Source organism: Nerophis ophidion, linkage group LG11, assembly GCF_033978795.1.
Source record: "Nerophis ophidion isolate RoL-2023_Sa linkage group LG11, RoL_Noph_v1.0, whole genome shotgun sequence".
NCBI classification, from domain to species: domain Eukaryota; kingdom Metazoa; phylum Chordata; class Actinopteri; order Syngnathiformes; family Syngnathidae; genus Nerophis; species Nerophis ophidion.
Genome location: NC_084621.1, coordinates 56,334,674 through 56,356,125, shown reverse-complemented (window position 1 = coordinate 56,356,125; position 21,452 = coordinate 56,334,674). Strand labels below are relative to the sequence as shown.

Genomic DNA, 21,452 nt, shown 5'->3' with positions numbered 1-21,452 from the left:
ATTAGGTTTAAAATGTACCGTTAATTTAAAAAATCGCGCGGAAGGATACATAAGGGTTAGGAACGCCTTCTGGCAGTTGTAGAGTTGCGCGGCCGCGCGCAATACGCGCGTAGAGAGAACACGAAGCTGCTGTTAAAAGCATGTTGCTTTCAAGTTTGGTCTTTCAAAATGCTTTAAAATGACGCTTTCAAAGAATTCAAAACACACAACACAGCATCAACTCGGCATACTGTTTTATTTGAATATGAGAATGATTAACCCAAGGAGGAAATACAAATTTGATCCTTCCAAGTCAGAAAAGTACATTGTGTAAAACTGCTGTACAGACAACCACACTCTTATAAGAGGAGGAATCTCAAACCTTCCATTGGCGTTGTTTTTTACTAGTTTATTAATGTTGAGGCAAACTATATTATTACATCACACTTGTGAAAACCAGGAAGTCTAATTACATGGAAAACTTGAGATTTTACTCATATAAAACTGCATTTATAGACATGTGCAGTAGCCAACAGCCACTGTGTGCCTAAATAGAAATCCAAATGTGGTAAATGAAACGAATGCTATACGGGGTTCAATTACAGTACAGTAGTTTCACAGGGTCGGTTGCTTTTAAAAAGTGCACAAATCTAGCTGGTTACGTCAGTTCTCAGATTGCAAAAGGAATAGGATTGATGCAGTTGTTGGCTACTGCAGTATGTCACCAAATGGAAATATGGTCAGATGTGGAGGGCTCATGCAATGGCTGCCAGGTAGTCCTTAACCTCCGCTGGGGTGAGCCTCTTGAAGCCGGCCTCGTTACAGATGCCAACCTCAATGTTCTCCTCAGTCATCTGACCTTCAAAACTCTCCTGTAACACGAAAGGTATACAATATAGCTTATTTTCCAACAAAAATTAAATTCAGAACCGAGATAATGTACCTTTAGTGTCAAGATGGCTGTGTGGATGGCATCTTCCAGTTCAAGGTCATTGTTATACCTTAAGAAGAATTAAAACATTTATTTTTTCAAAACAGGGATGTGAGCACCTTTTGGAAAAAAAGAGGATATTTTCTATGCAAACCCCATAAAAATGTTTTTAAATTAAGACATGCATTTATGCCAATTGGGTGAACTTCTAAACAACATTTTACCTTTAGATTTATTGTCATCTGCCAACCGCTTTTGGCTTTTTTTTTTACATTTATATGTTCAATGTAATGTACAATATAATTTTTTGTTTTTGAAGTAAATACTTTACTAACACCATTATCATTGAAAATGCTATGCTCAGAAAACATTTGGTAACTCTATCCTGTAGCCGCGCCCCCTCAGGTAAAATAGTGTAACGACTTGCTGAGGTTGATGTGTTCATGTGAGGGTGATGTTCAGAGTTTCAATGGTCTTGAACGTACCACGCCTGGAAGGTGATTGGCGGACAACGTGCAAAAGTTGTTAGTTGGGTGTAGAAGATGAAGATAGATGTTTGTGCAGGAAGAACGAACTTACATTATGGAATTGAGCCTGTGTTAGCATAAGTTGACAATAAAAGTTAAAAAGAATGTCAGACTTGGTGTGAACTTCTTCTGGACGCTACAATACTTCCGGTGTTGTGACCTCTGTTTAAAATCTGTCACGTCAAAAATATACCTTCTCCCTGGCAATTAATATATACTGTAGAACTACAACTGGTTCGTAACTAACAGTGTTTGGATTGTAATCATCCAAATATGATTAGCGGCAAAGTAGACCGCCGTCAAAGTTGTAGCTTAGAGAGCGAATGGAGGGGTCAACAAGTAAGCTAGCAAGATGGTTAGCGAACTAGCGAGCTTGTTTCATTTTTACAGAAATCATCTCCTTGTCTTGCAACTCAGTTTGGCTTTTATGCAAGAGGAACAGCGAGTACCTATAGCTGAGGAAAGTGTTTAGCAAATTTTGTTTGGATCATATTTTTAATATTTTATTAAAAAAAAAAAAAAAAAGGTACAAGAATATTTTGACCCCTAAATTAATATTTTAAAACACATTTATGTGTTTTTGCAGACATTTCACGTGCCTGAAAATAATTCATAACAGGCTACTAGTCCTACATAAACATGCTTTACAGTTGAATTGTTCACACAAAATTTAACTAATTTGAATACAAAATATAGATTGTATTCCACTACATCAGTCACATATTACACTAACAAAATGTGTTAAACCTGTTCAGATTGAGAAATGCACATGCAGAATCCTCACTGACAGTGAAATGGAATATGACAGAATTTAGTATTAAACAATTTACCTTTTTTCCAGGAATGTTTTTCCATTAACGTAGTTCTTTCCCATGGCTGTGGCTTTCCATGCAAAATATGCACCCTGCAATGCAAGAGGGAGGAAAAAGTAATGGATGTTTTATTGTCCTAGTGTGTGTGACTATCAGTGGTACTTTAAAATCATCAAAACGGACATACAAGTTGATTTCGAACATTATATTCATGTGTATGTACATTACAAAAATAGACAGAAGAACCACTTTACAGAAAGTCAAGCAAAAAAATCTAATAAAAGTTAAGAGAACATACCGAAGGATCTGACTGAAACAAGTAGGGTTGGTCTTCATCCCAACCAGCTATCAACAAAGACACACCAAACGGGCGCACTCCACTGCAGGGAACAAACAACTGTCAGTAAAACAGAATGCATCCTAACTTGGTGATGGGCAATCATCATTGTGAGCATCACTAACCCAGACTGTGTGTACTCCTGCATTACAGACGCCACTCGTTGGACAAGCTGCCCGGTGGGAATTGGCTCCTGATAAACTAGGAAGTACTGTTGTGCCAGCTTCCTGGCCCGTCGGACCAAAACCCTGCAAATGCATTCAGTGTAAGATTTTCTGTGTATGTAGAAAAAAATATATTTTTCATTTGAACCGAGAATCCCCACCTGTAGTCTGGCCCCATTCCACTGTACACCATGCCTATGTGTTTAGTGATGGGCTCCACCTTGTGAACACTCTGCTCATCGTACAGAATAGACTTTTGTTTCTTTTCCGTTGCCAGGACGACTCCATTGGAAGCTGGAAAAAGGGTATAAACACAATCGTCACAAGCATGAGCTACATTTTGCCATGAAAAAAAGCAAATTCTACCTTTGTATCTCTATACACTACATACTAGCATGAATATACTGCATACTAAGAATATGTAGTTTACAACAATGACAGTATCAAATTAGGTTTAAAATATTAAATGAAGTTTACTCTAATAACTTTTAAATGCTGAAATCCAGGGGTGCAAATGTAGTTGCATTGAGGATTTTTTGGTACGCAGCCCTTGTTTCGATACAGCTGCGTACCAATTTTCCACATGGTCCACATTAAAAGTGTTGCACAGAAAGTGTACATTTGGTGGATGCACGACCACTTGAGACTTGGAAAGTGCCTAAAAGCGGACATTTAGACAGACATGTAGCTGTAGCTTTGAAAGCATGTGTTACATGTTAACAGACAACGAGAAGAGCAGAGTTCCGAGATTTTCAGAGAGATAGACTATTTGCAACGGGGTCTAAAAGGACGTCAGGTGTTCGGTGAATTTAGGTCAGGCAGCTTTCAAAAATCCAGAGTATCCATCCATCCATCCATCCATTTTCTACCGCTTATTCCCTTTCGGGGTCGCGGGGGGCGCTGGCGCCTATCTCAGCTACAATCGGGCGGAAGGCGGGGTACACCCTGGACAAGTCGCCACCTCATCGCAGGGCCAACACAGATATACAGACAATATTCACACTCACATTCACACACTAGGGCCAATTTAGTGTTGCCAATCAACCTATCCCCATGTGCATGTCTTTGGAAGTGGGAGGAAGCCGGAGTACCCGGAGGGAACCCACGCATTAAGGAACGAAATTATAAAAATAAAAATAAAAAAAACAATTACAGGCTGTTGGGAAAAAATGTAGCAGGCTACACAACTTCTTTATGTACATTATTTCATAGTTTAAATGGCGTGCTAAATTTAACGATCGTTTGCCTTAGAAACTTAGTAGTTCTAAACCTTTCGATGTTGTTTATGTGCTGTATCATGAATGTTTATTTTGATTTGTGGCTATCAACAACCACGTGTGTAACACACAAGGATCTGTTTACATTTTTGTAAAAGTTGAACATAATGAAAATTGCATGGCGTTGTACATATTTGTTTATATACACAACTTTACAACAAGTTAGGTCACACTATATGATAGTCTATTTAAATTTATTTACATTTGATTATTTGTACATCATATACTTGTATGTGTGTGTGTGTGTGTGTGTATATATATATATATATATATATAAATAAATAAAAGGGCTGGGCGATATATCGATATACACGATATATCGCGGGTTTGTCTCTGTGCGATATAGAAAATGACTATATCGTGATATTCGAGTATACGTTCTCACGCAGTTGCTTTTAGCTGCGGGCAAAACATTACAGTCTCGTCTCGGTCTTTCCCGTATCTCCTTCTCACAGACAACAAGCGTACCTTTTTACACACGTCACATACTGTCACGTCATACGTCACATATGTATACACCCTCGCGGAGCAGAGAGGTAGCAGCATGGGTAACGTTAGCTGTGATGCTAGCAGAGCCGTGCGAGTGATAATACGAGAGAAAGAAGGTGCGAATGAAGGAAGAATGAATTCCCAAGAAAAACAGCAGGGGGTCCATCGTTCGGCGGTGGTTTGCCTTCAAGTGGGAATATGTCGAACAGACAACCGTAAAATGTCAAGTGTGGGCCAAAAGCGTTGCTACAAAAAGTAGCATTACTGCTAATATGTAGCATCATTTGAAATGTCACCTGCTGGAGAATGAAGAGTGCGTACTCCGCATATCAACATCTCCATTCGGTGCCACACTAGCAATAGGCCGAGGCAAGCATTTCCAAATATACACCGTATGAAAAAAACAGTCAACAACAGAATTTAATAATGTCTTTAGTAACCTACCACATAGCGAAGGACGAACACTATTTGATTTCCTATTATGCAGCACATTTTTGACACTTAAAACGTCTCTGACAATCTTAGACTACTGTTTTGGGAATGACATGAACGTCTGTGCCACTGCTTAATAAATGTTTAATAAAAAGCTTGGGTCAATTTACTTAGCTGTGATTTCCTTCTCTACATAAAGTTTAAAATGAACATATATTAATGCAGTATGAACAAGAATGTTTTAATGTAGACACAGAATCATCATACTGCTGGGATTATATGTATCAAGTGTTAATTCAAAAAAGCAAAATATCTAAATATATATCGTATCGCGATATGGCCTAAAAATATCGAGATATTAAAAAAAGGCCATATCGCCCAGCCCTAACTAATATACATATATATTAGGGCTGTGAATCTTTGGGTGTCCCACGATTCGATAATATATCGATTTTTTTCAATTCGATTCGATTCTCGATTCAAAAACGATATTTTTCCAATTCAAAACGATTCTGTATTCATTCAATACATAGGATTTCAGCAGGATCTACCCCAGTCTGCTGACATGCAAGCAGAGTAGTAGATTTTTTTTTTTAAAAAAGCTTTTATAATTGTAAAGGACAATGTTTTATCAACTGATTGCAATAATGTAAATTTGTTTTAACTAACAACTGAACCAAAAATATGACTTATTTTATCTTTGTGAAAACATTGGACACAGTGTGTTAAGCTTATGAGATGCGATGCAAGTGTAAGCCACTGTGACACTATTGTTCTTTTTTATTATATTTATAAATGTCTAATTATAATGTCAGTGAGGGATTTTTAATCACTGCTATGCTTAAATTATAATTAATATTGATACTGTTGATAATATTCATTTTTGTTTCATTACTTTTGGTTTGTTCTGTGTCGTGTTTGTCTCCTCTCCGTTGCTCTGTTTATTGCAGTTTTGAGTGTTGCTGGGTCAGGTTTGGTTTTGGAATTGGATTGCATTGTTCTGGTATTGCTGTGTAGTGGTTTGTTGGATTGATTAAAAATAAATAAAAAAATAAAAAAATTCAAATTAAAAAAATAAATCGATTTTTTAAAAATGAGAATCGATTCTGAATCACACAACGTAAATGATTCGATTCGTATTCAAATCGATTTTTTCCCACACTCCTAATATATATATATATCTTGATTGGATTATCCAGAGAATAGTGCTCGAGGTAGAGCGCAATATGTAGGTGTGTGAAAAATCACAAGACTACTTCATCTCTACAGAACTGTTTCATGAGGGGTTCCCTCAATCATCATGATGATTGAGGGATGTGATTTTTCCCACACCTACATATACATATATATATATATATATATATATATATATATATATATATATATATATATATATATATATATATATACACACACACACACACACACACACACACACACATATACATACATACATACGTACATCCATCCATACAAACATATTAACGGTTGAAACGGTACACAAAAAATCTCGATTCGGTACGTACCTCGGTTTCGAAGTCATGGTTCGGTTAATTTTTGGTACAGTACGAAAACAACAAAATATACATTTTCTGGTTATTTATTTATCAAATTTTTAAACAATGGCTTTATCCTTTTAACATTGGGAACACTATAATAATTCTGGCCAAAAATAGAAATACCTCTGAGTGTGATGGATGTGAGCCACCACTAAGCTGGTCAGTGCAACAGCAGGCAGTCATGAATGATAAGGATAACAATAACATACATATACACATAGGGTCCATTGCTAGGGTTAATGTGGTCAACATATATAAAATAAAAAAGCCCCAAAACAATGTTTGCCTTGGTGCCCTTCCAACTTGCCCGGGTGCCCTAAAATATGAGCCCTCCTTTAATGCAACACTTGCCTTGACCTTAAAAAGTTAAAATTCGAGGCCTGCTACATCACAAAATATACTTACATAATGTATATAACATATTATGTTTGGATGTTTTTAAAGGACTTAATAGGCAGAATAGATCTTCTCCCATAGGCTCCATTGTAAGCAGACTTTTGATCACATGTATTTAATATTTTAAATGTATTAAAAATAGGGCTGGGCGACATGGCTTTTTTTTAATATCTCGATATTTTTAGGCCATATCGCGATACACGTTATAAATCTCGATATTTTGCCCTAGCCTTGAATGAACTTTTGATACATATAATCACAGCAGTATGATGATTCTATGTGTCAACATTAAACAGTTTTGTTCATACTGCATTAATATATGCTACTTTTAAACTTTCATGCAGAAGGAAAGAAATCACAACTAAGTTCATTGACCAAATCTGTATTTATTAAGCAGTTATTAGCAGGTGACTTTTCAAATAATGCTACATATTAGCAGTAATGGTGCGTCTGGTAGCAACGCTTGTGCCCCACACTTGACAAATTAAAGTTGTCTATTCGACATATTCCCGCTTGAAGCCGAACCACCGCCAGACGATGGACCCCTTGCTGTTTTTCTTGGGAATTAATTATTCCTTCATTCGCACCTTCTTTCTCTCGTATAACCACTCGCACGGCTTCGCTAGCATCACAGGTAACGTTACTCAGTCTGCTACCTCTGCTCCGTGAGGGCGTATACGTATGTGAAGTATGACGCAACAGTATGTGACGTGTGGAAGTTTGTGCGCTTGCTGTGTGTGAGAAGGAGACACAAGAAGGAGTGGGGAGAGCGTGTAGTGTAATGGCCGAAGCTAAAAACAACTGCGTGAGAACGTATACTCGAATATCACGATAGTCATTTTCTATATCGCATAAAGACAAACCTGCGATATATCACGTATATCGATATATCGCCCGGCCTTAATTAAAAATATACATCCGTCTTCATGAATTTCATAATGACTGTAAACAAAATTAAAAAAAAAAAAGTGCAGTTCCCCTTTAAAAGACTGATCATGGCGTATCTTACACCATTATGACAATCAGATTTGTCCATTTTGCTTTAAGGGCCTACTGAAACCCACTACTACCGACCACGCAGTCTGATAGTTTATATATCAATGATGAAATACTAACATTGCAACACATGCCAATACGGCCTTTTTAGTTTACTAATTTGCAATTTTAAATTTTCCGCAAGTTTCTTGTTGAAAACGTCGCGTAAGGATGACGCTTACGCGTGACGTCACGGACTGTCAGGAAATATTAGCGCTGCACCACTCGCGGCTAAAAGTCGTCTGCTTTAACAGCATAATTACACAGTATTTTGGACATCTGTGCTGCCGAATCTTTTGCAATTTGTTCATTTATTAATGGAGACTATAAAAAACAATGCTGTTGGTGGAAAGCGGTGGATTGCAGCTGTCTTTAGCACCGAGACACAGCCGGTGTTTCTTTGTTTGTTGTGAAGTGGAGCGGTCAAGCGAACATGTTCTCTCTACGTCAACCAGCATGTTTTTGGATGGGGAAATTTTGATATATATGTATATCTTACCGGAGACATCATTGGATTATTTGTCATCCTGCAGCAGCTGTTTAAAAAGCAGCTGTGAGCTTGGCTCTTCGGCTTCTCCCTGAGACACTACCTCGAGGTATGTGTTTACAATCTGTAAAATCTCACTAAAACACTATTAAAACAATAAGCAGATAAGGGATCTTCCAGAATGATCCTAGTAAATGTGTCTATTCACATCTGAAACGCTCACACTGCCGCCGCCTGGAGCCGTCGCTTTTTTTTTCTTTTTTTCCTAGTCCTTCACTATCAATATCCTAATTCACAAATCTTTCATCCTCGCTCAAATTAATGGGGAAATTGTCGCTTTCTCGGTCCGAATTGCTCTTACTGCTGGTGGCTCCCATTAAAAGCAATGTGAATATGTTTGGAGCTCTGCAACTTGTGACGTCAGGCGCACATACTTCCGGTGAAGGCAGAGCTTTTCTATTAGCGACCAAAAGTTGCAAACTTTATCATCGATGTTCTCTACTAAATCCTTTTAGCAAAAATATGGCAATATCGCGAAATGATCAAGTATGACACATAGAATGGACCTGCTATTCCCGTTTAAATAAGAAAATCTCATTTCAGTAGGTCTTTAAATTCATCGCATAGTTTAGGTGCCTCCAAACTTGTTTTCTAACACTGAACGAGTGCTTGTCAAAAACCATGGCAATCTATCAAACTTGTTACCTTTGATGCCGACTGAGGGAGCTCCAGCCGCTACTGCAGCCAATGCATATTCAATCTGCACCAGTTTCCCCGATGGGCTGTAAAAGACATCATGAGACATTAAAATCATGATCACAACGAATTGGCGTCCACCACTGCCGCCGCCAACACCGAGAAAGAAAACAAAAGCGAAACACTAGCTCGTTCTTTTACAAGTGACGAGTGTTTTACAAAATAAATCTCACATCATCAGCATGTATACCTAACCTAATCAGCCTATCTGTAATTGTTTTAAACAAAATAACATTAAAATCCTCGTGTGGACGATTAGTTAGCATTATGCTAGCTGTATTTGTAGCTGATTCATTGCACTTCCAGGCAATGACGGTGCGTCGACCACAAAACAAGCCTTACTTTCGCAAAATAGAAACCCACGTACTAATGTCAACATACACAGTATTACAATATTCGACATGAGCTGCAACCGAGTCAAGTGTGTTTAATTCAAACTTTATATAAGGAAGTTTACCTGAATGTGGTGAGAGAGAAACTGTAACCGCGTTCCGCCATCTTCTTTTTCTTCTTCTAACTGTAGTCAGCAAACAAGATGACTTTGACAACACTGCCACCTACAGAGAGTGTAAGTAGGAATACAATACAATAACTTTTGTATTGTCCTTGCACATTAACAACACCATTTTGGAATACTATACTGATGGCGGAAACTCCCATGCAAGTCACTAGTGGATTTTTTAAAATCTAAAATACCTGTAAAAATCTTTGATTGATTGATTGATACTTGTATTAGTAGATTGCACAGTTCAGTACATATTCCGTACAATTGACCACTAAATGGTAACACCCGAATAAGCTTTTCAACTTTTTTAAGTCGGGGTCCACGTAACCAATTCATGGTAAAACAATCAAACAATCATCAAACAATCAATGTTTATTTATATAGCCCTAAATCACTAGTGTCTCAAAGGGCTGCACAAACCATAACACAAACCACTACGACATCCTCGGTAGGCCCACATAAGGGCAAAGAAAACTCACACCCAGTGGGACGTCAGTGACAATGATGACTATGAGAAACCTTGGAGAGGACCACATAGGTGGGCAACCCCCCACCCCCCCCACAACCACCCCCCTCCCCCTCTAGGGGGACCAAAAGCAATGGATGGCGAGCGGGTCTAACATGATTCTGTGAAAGTTCAATCCATAGTGGATCCAACACAGCCGCGAGAGTCCAGTCCAAAGCGGATCCAACACAGCAGCGAGAGTCCCGTCCACAGCGGAGCCAGTAGGAAACCATCCCAAGCGGAGGCGGATCAGCAACGCAGAGATGTCCCCAACCGATACACAGGGGAGTGGTCAATCCTGGGTCCCGACTCTGGACGAGCGGTCCATCCTGGGTCCCGACTCTGGACAGCCAGTATACTTCATCCATGGCCATCGGACCGGACCCCGGCCTCCACAAGGGAGAGTGCGACACAGGAGAAAAAGAAAAGAAACGGCAGATATACTGGTCTAAAAAGGGAATCTATTTAAAGGCTGCAGCAGGGGTAGGGAACCTATGGCTCTAGAGCCAGATGTGGCTCTTTTGATGACTGCATATGGCTCTCAGATAAATCCGAGCTGACACTGCTTGACACGGTAAATAATGAATAATTCCGCTTGTAATCACAGTGTTAAAAGCAACGTTCAAAATATAAAACATCCTCGTGCATTTTAATCCATCCATCCGTTTTCTACCGCATCTGTTCAAGAAGTTGCGTTAATGGTAAAAAGTTATTTATTTATTATTGATTAGTGTGGGGCTTGCCCTCCTGGGGTTTCTTCAGACCACCAAGCACCGACATGAGAGCCTGTTTCAGGGTTACAATATTGTTTTATTTTTCAATAAGTCTCTCAGTTGCTTTCCAGCAATTTTCTTTTTCTCTTTCGTTCTCGCTCGCACTCTGGCTCCAGCCCCAACCCCGTCTCTCCTCCTGGCTGCTGCTTATAACATAACGACAGGTGATTAGATAACAAGGCCCAGGTGGGCCATCTACGCACCTGTCGCTGATTTCGAAGCCGGTCCTGGCACACCCTGCTTCGCTGCAGGCCCGCAGGCCACACCCCCTCCACAGTTACCTTCAGAATAATAATGTTATTACAGAGAATAACAGACTTATTATACTCTATAAATGTTGGTTTTTACTTAAAAATGTACGTGATTAGTTGTGTTCAGTGTAAAAAAAATATTATATGGCTCTTACTGAAATACCTTTTAAAATACTTGGCTTCTTGGCTCTCTCAGCCAAAAAGGTTCCCGACCCCTGGGCTAGAGTTTACAAATGAGTTTTAAGGTGAGACTTAATTGCTTCTACTGAGGTGGCATATCAAACTGTTACCGGGAGGGCATTCCTGAGTACTGAATGCCCGAATGGAAAACGCTCTATAGCCCGCAGACTTTTTTTGGGCTTTGGGAATCACTAAAAAGCCGGAGTCCTTTGAACGCAGATTTCTTGCCGGGACATATGGTACAATACTATTGGCAAGATAGGCTGGAGCTAAACCGTGTAGTATTTTAAAAATCAGTGGCGGGCCGTGCGTTTCCCACTTAGGCCTTCAGTGATCTCAGACTTAAATGATCCTTCCATCCATTTCCTACCGCTTGTCCCTTTCAAGTTGGTAGAGTGACTGTGCCAGCAATCTGAGGGTTACTACGCACCGGAGCTCTTGTAAAAAGAGCTCAGCAGCGCATGCACTTTTTGCGTCGGATGAAAAGAGCACAGCTCCCTCCCCCCGTTCTCACCACATTCTACAGAGGCACTATAGAGAGCCTGCTGACCAACAGCATCTCTGTCTGGACTGGAGCCTGCAATGCCTCAGACTGGAAGTCTCTCCAGAAAGTGGTGAGGACGGCGGAAAAGATTATCAGGACTCCTCTTCCTCCTATCCAGGAGATCGCAAAAACCCGCTGCCTGACCAGGGCTCAGAAAATCTGCAAAAACTCCTCCCACTCCCACCAAGGACTGTTTTCACTGCTGGACTCTAGGAACAGGTTCCGCAGCCTCCGTAGCAGAACCTCCAGGTTCTGTAACAGCTTCTTCCCTCAGCCCGTAAGACTCTGGAACGCATCATAATTAAATTATCCCCTCAACTCCCCCCAAAATGGATTAACTCGCTGGAATAAAAAAGACAATATAACATTTACCATAAACATGGACGCATGTGGAAAAAGTGCAATGTATTTATTTGTACAGTAATCTATTTATTTATATCTGCACCTTATAGCTTTTTTTTCCTTTTTTTTTATCCTGCACTACCAAGAGCTAATGCAACGAACTGTCTTTCTTATTTGTACTGTAAAGTTCAAATTTGAATGACAATAAAAAGGAAGTCTAAAGTTATTGGTTCAATCCCCACCTACTACCATCCTAGTCACGTCTGTTGTGTCCTTGGGCAAGACATTCACCCTTGCTCCTGATGGGTCCTGCATGGTTAGCGCCTTGCATGGCAGCTCCCGCCGTCAGTGTGTGAATGTGTGTGTGAATGGGCGAATGTGGAAATACTGTCATAGCGCTTTGGGCTCCTTAAAAAGGGGTAGAAAAGCGCTATACAAGTACAACCCATTTACCATTTCGGAGCCTATCTCAGCTGCATTCGGGCGGAAGGCAGGATACACCCTAGACAAGTCGCCACCTCATTACAGGGCCATCACAGATATCTCAAAATTGATTGATTGATTGAGACTTTTATTAGTAGATTGCACAGTATAGGGGGCAGCACGGTGGAGGAGGGGTTATTGCATTTGCCTTGAATACGAAGGTCCTGAGTAGTCCTGGGTTCAATCCCGGGCTCGGGATCTTTCTGTGTGGATTTTGCATGTTCTTCCGTGACTGCGTGGGTTCCCACGGGCACTCCGGCTTCTTTCCACCTCCAAAGACATGCACCTGGAGTTGATGGGCAACACAAATTGGCCATAGTGTGTGAATGTGAGTGTGAATGTTGTCTGTCTATCTGTGTTGGCCCTGCGATGAGGTGGCGACTTGTCCAGGGTGTACCCCACTTTCCGCCCGAGTGCAGCTGAGATACGCAGTGGCCCCCCGCGAGCCCAAACGGGACAAGCGGTATAAAATAGATGGATGGATGGATGCACAGTACAGTACATATTCTGTACAATCGATCACTAAATGGTAACAGCCGAATACGTTTTTCAACTTGTTTAAGTCGGGGTCCACGTTAATCAATTCATGGTAATACCAAAATAATACCATAATTGATGTCACCACATGATCATTGCTGGAGAAATACTATACAGCGGGGGTCACCAACCTTTTTCAAACCAAGAGCTACTTCTTGGGAACTGATTAATGTGTAGGGCTACAAGTTTGATACACACTTAAATAAATTGCCAGAAATAGCTAATTTGCTCTATTTACCTTTAATAAACAAATATATATATATATATATATATATATATATATATATATATATATAAATGGGTATTTCTGTCTGTCATTCTGTCGTACATTTTTTTTCCTTTTACGGAAGGTTTTTTGTAGGGAATAAATGATGAAAAAAACACCTAATTGAATTATTTAAAAGAGGAGAAAACACACAAAAAAAATGAAAACTACATTTTGAAACACAGTTTATCTTCAATTTTGACTCTTTAAAATTCAAAATTCAACCGAAAAAAATGAAGAGAAAAACTAGTTAATTCGAATCTTTTTGAAAAAATTAAAAAATAATTTGTGGAAATAATTAGTACTTTTTCCTGATTAGAATTAATTTTAGAATTTGATGACATGTTTTAAGTGGGTTAAAATCCAATTTGCACTTTGTTATAATATACAACACATTGGACCAAGCTATATTTCTAACAAAGACAGATCATTATTTCTTCTACATTTTCCAGAACAAAAATTTTAAATGAAATTCAAAATACTTTGAAATAAGATTTAAATTAGATTCTAAAGATTTTCTAGATTTGTCAAAATATTTTTTGGGAATTTTAATCATAATAAGGTTGAATAAATATTTCACAAATATTCTTCGTCGAAAAAACAGAAGCTAAAATTAAGAATTACATTAAAATGTATTTATTATTCTTTACAATGGTAAAAAAAAACAAAAAAACTTGAACATTGATTTAAATTGTCAGGAAAGAAGAGGAAGGATTTTAAAAGGTAAATAGGTATATTTGTTTAAAAATTCTAAAATCATTTTTAAGGTTGTATTTTTTCTCCAAAATGGTCTTTCTGAAAGTTCTAAGAAGCAAAGTAAAATAATAAATGAATTTATTCAAACAAGTGAAGACTAAGTCTTTAAAATATTTTTGGGGATTTTCAAATTCTATTCGAGTTTTGTCTTTCTTAGAATTAAAAATGTCAAGCAAAGTGGGACCAGCTTGCTAGTAAATAAATAACATATAAAAAAATAGAGGCAGCTCACTGGTAAGTGCTGCTATTTGAGCTATTTTTAGAACAGGCCATCTGGTCCTTACGGGCTACCTGGTGCCCGCGGGCACCGCGTTGGTGACCCCTTCTATGGAACACATTTACACCCTACTATGCATAGAATCACATGAACAGTATACAAAATAAATTAAAACGCATCAGCAATTAAAACATATACCTTAAAGTTCCATGCAATTTGTATAACATTATGAGTATTTTTGCTAAAAATACTCATAGTGCAGCCCTTTGAGACACTAGTGATTTAGGGCTATATAAGTAAACATTGATTGATTGATTATATGAATTGTAATTTTTGTTGTAAGACATGTAATCACGATGAATAATAATATACAAATGTTTCATAAAACTACCGTAATGGACAAGTGGTAGAACATGGATGGTTTGATGCTGCTTAAAACTATCTACCACTAGATGGCAATAATACACAAGTATTAGTTTTAGGGGATCCAGCTTAAGCAAAAGAAGAAGAAGAAAGAGTCTCGTCGCTGGTTAGTGACGACATTCAATGACCGTGAAGGGTTTGACATGCTTTGAAGGAACCAAAACGAGGCAAAAATGATGAATTTGGTTGAATTAGTAAACACGTTACGATGCTCTTTACTACATATCGAAAAAAGACTTCTCTGGGTGGCAGGAATTGAAAGACAACTAGGTGAGTTTAGCAACTCCTTTTACTCTTATCATGCTGTTGTAAGCGTTTCACCAATTTCGCGCAATTTGCAAAATGCGCAACCGCATTTAGCAAATTTAATGTCAAATCAAATCAAATGTTTATTGGATTCATCACTAAACAGTGTACATCCACAACTAAACTACTGACTAAACTACTACCACAACTTGGTTTACTAAGGGAAGTGTGGATTCAGGCCGGGTGGCCATTTTCAAGTTCCAGGTAACCCTACATTATTATATTTTATAAATAGTTAACCAAGTTGTGGTAGTAGTTTAGTCAGTAGTTTAGTCGTGGATGTACACTGTTTAGTGATGAATCCAATAAACATTTTATTTTATTTTATTTGACATTAAATTTGCAAAATGTGGTTGCGCATTTTGCAAATTGCGCCCATTGGTATTGTGCTGAAGTTCCATCCATCCATTTCCTACCGCTTATTTCCTTTTGGGGTCGCGGGGGGCGCTGGCGCCTATCTCAGCTACAATCGGGCGGAAGGCGGGGTACACCCTGGACAAGTCGCCACCTCATCGCAGGGCCAACACAGATAGACAGACAACATTCACACTCACATTCACACACTAGGGCCAATTTAGTGTTGCCAATCAACCTATCCCCAGGTGCATGTCTTTGGAGGTGGGAGGAAGCCGGAGTACCCGGAGATAACCCACGCATTCACGGGGAGAACATGCAAACTCCACACAAAAAGATCCCAAGCCTGGATTTGAACCCAGGACTGCAGGAACTTTGCACTAACCCCTCTTCCACCGTGAATCCCATCATGCTGAAGTTTTACCACTTAAATTGTTAAACATTCCCGAAACCAATGAACCTTACTTGTGTCGTCGATGTGCAGCTCCATCACTGGCACTTGATGGCCCAAGTCTCCTGCCCCATATCGACGAGCAGGAAGTGGACGAGCAGCAGCCGAGCTTGAAACGACCCCCTGGCGTTCTGGATAGCATCTTGTGGATGGCAGCACCCAAGAAGAGGCGCACCATTGAGGTCAATCGAACGAGGAGAAGGGCTGAGAGCAAACTTCTCAAAGTCAAGGTACATCCAATTGTGGCATCCGGGTAATCAAAGCCACTAGGACTGGACGATTTTGAGAAAATAAACTTAATTGCGATTTTTCTCCCCGCAGAATTCCCAATGCAGTTCGATTTGCGATTTTGATATTTTTCTGCATAAAAATGCATTGAAAACTGAAAAAACAAGTAAAGTAATACTTGTCTCATAGTGTGACACATTAGAAGAGCATGCAATCATTTAAAAAAATATTTGGCTGTATGCAGACTGACTGGGCTTTTTTTTTTTCCATCATGCTCTTAATTTGGCTCAGTGGCCTGGTGGTTAGAGTGTCCGCCCTGAGAACGGTAGGTTGTGAGTTCAAATCCCGGCTGAGTCATACCAAAGACTAGAAAAATGGGACCCATTACCTCCCTGCTTGGCACTCAGCATTAAGGGTTGTAATTGGGGGATAAATCACCATAAATGATTCCCGGGTGCGGCACCGCTGCTGTCCACTGCTCCCCTCACCTCCCAGGGGGTGATCAAGGGTGATGGATCAAATGCAGAGAATAATTTTGCCACATCTCGTATGTGTGTGACAATTGTTGGTACTTTAACTTTAGAGCGGCCGAGCCAGCAACTCCGGGGTCCCAGGTTCGATTCCAGCTTTTAACATCCTATTGACTGCTGTTGTGTCTTTGGGCAAGACACCTTAAGCCTGGTGTAGCCTCTTGCACCTCCCAAAAATCCTAGATTCGTGTTGCCGCCGACGCAGAACGCAGAGCCGTGATTAGTCAGTTTTTTCTGAACACAGACGAGCAGACTTTGTGCTTGAAATGCACAAATTATTGTATGAAATGAAAAAAAAGTGATTAAACGTTTGTGTTATGTGTATATTGTGTACCTAATATCTTGGTGCGCTCTAAAAATTATTACTATATGTGTTGTTTTCAAGCTTATTGTGGTGTTGCGTCCAGATGAGGTCACAAAGTACGACACTCTTCTCAATTTTTATTGTCAATCTTGTGCTAACAGGTTCAATACCACACATGTTCTTTCTAGGGCGCACACATCTTTTTCTCTCACACACTTCTCATTCTCCATCAATAATCTTTCAGGCAGGGTATACATTTGTTGATTCTGAACATGACCATACAAAATAACATCAGCACGTGGTTAACTTACAACAGTTAATGAACTGTTTTATTTGCAATTACATGTTAGCACTCTCTTGTCACATGTCCTGAATGGCCAAAGAGTGTTACAGATAATAATAATATCCTCTGCCGTGAGTCGTTCAGAAATCTATCTTCATTCAAGTATTTTCCTCTGTTTTATAAGTAAAACGACCATTAAGAGTAAACCGATGATTTTGAATGATTAGTTCCAGTGTAGACGACGTTGATGTTGTGGTTCAGTGGTTGACGTCACTCGGCACAGGAAGGAAACATTATTTAGCGAACAACAGTTGCAGTTAATTCTTCTGGAGACACTGTCCCTTTTGTGTTTTGGAAGCGAATTACAAGTATGGCACCTCTCCCCACCGAATAACTATAAATTGAACAAGGGAGTTTATTCCAGTCTTTACCCTCCTTGCTGCCTCCCACACTAGTTTAAATATAGCTTAAAGATGTAGATAATGCACTATGTAAAGTTTTTTGAGTCTCTAGAGAAAAGCGCTATATAAAATATCATTCACTCACTTCAAATAGCCCCCAAAAAACTATACAGTGTTTAAAATGTAATTCAATCATAATATATAACAATATTGCAAGTAACCAGGATTTACACTTTTATCTCTCATGAGTGTAGAATTTGTATACCATTGATTGGAAAGTAAATAACTTTATCTTAAATAAACAACAACAAAAATAAACTTGACTAATTTATGTGAGCAAAAATTTAGCTTAAATAAGTATTGAACATCTATCTTAAAGTGCATTTTTTTTCCCCCAGTTGGAAAACAAGGTTGGACGTGGTCTTTTTGTTTGTTGCCGTCACGTGATCACGGCATTCTCGTTCATCCGTCTTTATGGGCTCATATCGCCTATCTGATTTGATGCTTTAATATTACCACAATGGAACATTTGGCTTTGCAATCATATTTTTTTCCTCCTAATGTTTGTTACTTTGCGGAACTTCTTACTAGCGAGTCACAAATAGGGAGGCTGTCTGTGCTTCCTGTGTTTGTATCCACCGATACAAAGATTGTGAATGACTGAAAAGAAGGCTGACTGTGTTCAGTTAATTCTACTCTTAAATAAATACGCTTCGGTGCTAAGAGCAATGCACAGTCTGAAACCTCTTTCTCCCTGTTAGAAGCAAGAGACGAAAAAACACAAGGCTCGACAATTCTGATCGGTGAACATGTCTATCGCTCAAATGCCGGTGACGGCGGAGGAAAAAAAAAGTCAGCCTTTTGCTGTTACGTAATTACACTAATTAAAACCTGTTTGTCAATTTGATGTCGATTAATCATGCAACTCTAAATGCCAACCACAGAAAAAAAAAAAATACTTGGTACCACAAACAATCCATGCAAGAACCAGCTGTGACTCCTGCGTCCCCCCAAACCAAAATCACCAAGGGACAAACCCATCCATCCATCCATTTTCTACCGCTTACTCCCTTTCGGGGTCGCGGGGGGCGCTGGCGCCTATCTCAGCTACAATCGGGCGGAAGGCCGGGTACACCCTGGACAAGTCGCCACCTCATCGCAGGGCCAACACAGATAGACAGACAACACTCACACTCACATTCACACACTAGGGCCAATTTAGTGTTGCCAATCAACCTATCCCCAGGTGCATGTCTTTGGAAGTGGGAGGAAGCCGGAGTACCCGGAGGGAACCCACGCATTCACGGGGAGAACATGCAAACTCCACACAGAAAGATCCCGAGCCTGGATTTGAACCCAGGACTGCAGGACCTTCGTATTGTGAGGCAGACTCACTAACCCATCTGCCACCGTGAAGCCCACCAAGGGACAAACCCATCCATCCATCCATTTTACCAAGGGACAAACAAAATATTTAATTATATTATTTGTAATATTTGACTATGTATAATCTTAAATATAGGAGGACCATAAGAGGCAGGGCGAGGTCCCATATTCTGCATTTTTTCATGCCTCCTGGTGGAACTTCTGCAGAACAAGTTTTGCTTACTGCAAGTGAAATTTATTTTTTCTGACACAGTAAATGAAGCCCACACTGGTGACTGCCTCGTTATGATGCTTTTCTCTGTACACATGCCAGTATCATGACATCACAAATATGTGACAATGCCATAGGGGAGTGAAGGCTGAGGAGCTAGGCAGAAAGCCACAACAGAGAGCAACGAAAATAACAAAATTGATAAGCCTTTATTATTATTATCGGCTTGTTTTGTAGGTTGAATTTTTATTATTATATTGTCATAATTCTTGATGTGACATAAATTGCCATTCTTAGTCAATTATCTGCCACATATATCGTGCATCCCTAATTATTATAAAGTGATTGATGTAATGCAGTAATTAGTTCCAGCTGCAATAACATTACGCTTCTTGCTTTTAATTTTAATCGGTCACTCGCTGCGAATGAAGGTTTGCTAAATAGTCAAAAAGTGCTGTGGTTGCTAATACGATGCACCCAATACCAACAGGAAGCTATAAAAGCAGGGGATGTGTGGCCTGTGAATTGCCCTTTGGTCCCCAGCACACTATACAAATCTAAATAAACGGGGGAAAAACAGCACAAATATGAAACGTAGAGCAAAGGTTAATAATCTAAGAAAAAGATAAAATGTTGATATTAATAACTAATAAGACATCCAGCTCTTGTACTGACTTTTATTGAATGCAAAAGTATACCAAGCAAAGTGTCCACTGAGTATTCATAACTAAAACAGACTGTCTCTCCCTTAGACAAACATAGAGCCGTGTCCAGAGTGTGGCCACTTAAAGCAGAAACACATCATGTGTGGCTTCTGCTATGCTAAAGTGTGCAAGGAGACCGCGCTGATCCGTCATCAGATTAAAGAGATGGAGGGTGGCCCTCTGAAGGCACCGGCTGTGGAGACTGTTGTCCTGTATGCGGGCGAGACGCCAAGCGAGGAGGACAAAGACAAGAGGATAGTGGAGAGACCCAGGAAGCGGCCTGCCTGGTTCAGCCAGTAATGCTGGTAATTTCTGTCTGTACACAACTTCATTTTAACACACGCTGTGTAATGTAATCCCACTCCGTAAATGCTAGTTTGGCTCCTGCGAAGGAAATAATTTTTGTGGTAAAGACTGACGTGTTTTGTCAATAACTAAGTTATCAATAAAGCTATGGTGTGTAAAAAATGTAAGTTTTTCTGACTTTCTGAATGCAAGGTGCCAAGCTTAGGACTAATTAGATTTTGCTACAGTCTCTCAGAGGATCACACCTCCATGTCTCTGCAACCATTTTATTTGCATTACACCTCTTCCAGGTACAATACTATAAAATGGAAATTTAATATACTTTAGAGAATGGATTCCCAAACTGATGATGGAGATAGAGAGCGGGGGACCCCTACTAATACATCTCACACAAAAACAGGTCCTATAGAGATGTTCACTGCAGTGTGTTAAGTGATCATGTCTATTAAAGATGTGCACATTTATAAAACAAAAAAATTGCCAGGAATATACTTTTTTTTTCTTCAAAAGTCTAATAAGTTCCTGACCCCCTAGGAGTTGCAGACACCCCTGTTGAAGACCACTGCTTCAGAGAAGTCGGCATACAGCTTCAGTAGCAGTGCAGTTTCTTTGACATCCCATAATAGCTCTATATGCCTTACCATTGAGTTGGTCCCTCCCTTTGCACCTAGTACAGCTTACAGTCCTCTGGAATGACTTGGTGGAAGAACATTGGTGAGGTCTAAGGTTCCTGTCGTTGGACAAGAGGGCCTCAGTTTTACTTAAGACCCTTGGAAGTGTTCGGTTCATGTAAATACATGCCTATTGACATCCAAATCGCTGCCGTTGTGTCCTTGAGCAAGACACTTCACCCTTTGCCCCCGATGCTGCTCACACTGGTGAATGAATGATTGGTGGTGGTCAGAGGGGCTGTAGGCGCAAACTGGCAGCCACGGTTCCGTCAGTCTACCCCAGGGAAGCTGTGGCTACATATGTAGCTTACCACCACCAGGTGTAAATGAATGATGGGTTACCACTTCTCTGTGA

The 21,452-nt window shown here is 39.7% G+C and overlaps 2 protein-coding genes across 2 annotated transcripts; one reads left to right on the top strand and one right to left on the bottom strand.

Moving 5' to 3' along the window:
• Positions 1–216: 216 nt before the first annotated feature.
• On the bottom strand, positions 217–9,727 carry psma2a (proteasome 20S subunit alpha 2a). The gene is made up of 8 exons (XM_061916322.1): positions 9,639–9,727; positions 9,131–9,207; positions 2,912–3,044; positions 2,712–2,834; positions 2,548–2,629; positions 2,268–2,341; positions 923–980; positions 217–851 (listed from the first exon to the last, which is right to left on the bottom strand). The coding sequence occupies exons 1-8, from the start codon at positions 9,677–9,679 to the stop codon at positions 735–737; spliced, it is 705 nt and encodes a 234-aa protein (XP_061772306.1). The 5' UTR covers positions 9,680–9,727; the 3' UTR covers positions 217–734.
• A 5,312-nt stretch (positions 9,728–15,039) lies between these two features.
• Positions 15,040–20,532, top strand: mrpl32 (mitochondrial ribosomal protein L32). The gene is made up of 3 exons (XM_061916321.1): positions 15,040–15,232; positions 16,107–16,303; positions 20,169–20,532. The coding sequence occupies exons 1-3, from the start codon at positions 15,136–15,138 to the stop codon at positions 20,418–20,420; spliced, it is 546 nt and encodes a 181-aa protein (XP_061772305.1). The 5' UTR covers positions 15,040–15,135; the 3' UTR covers positions 20,421–20,532.
• Positions 20,533–21,452: the final 920 nt, after the last annotated feature.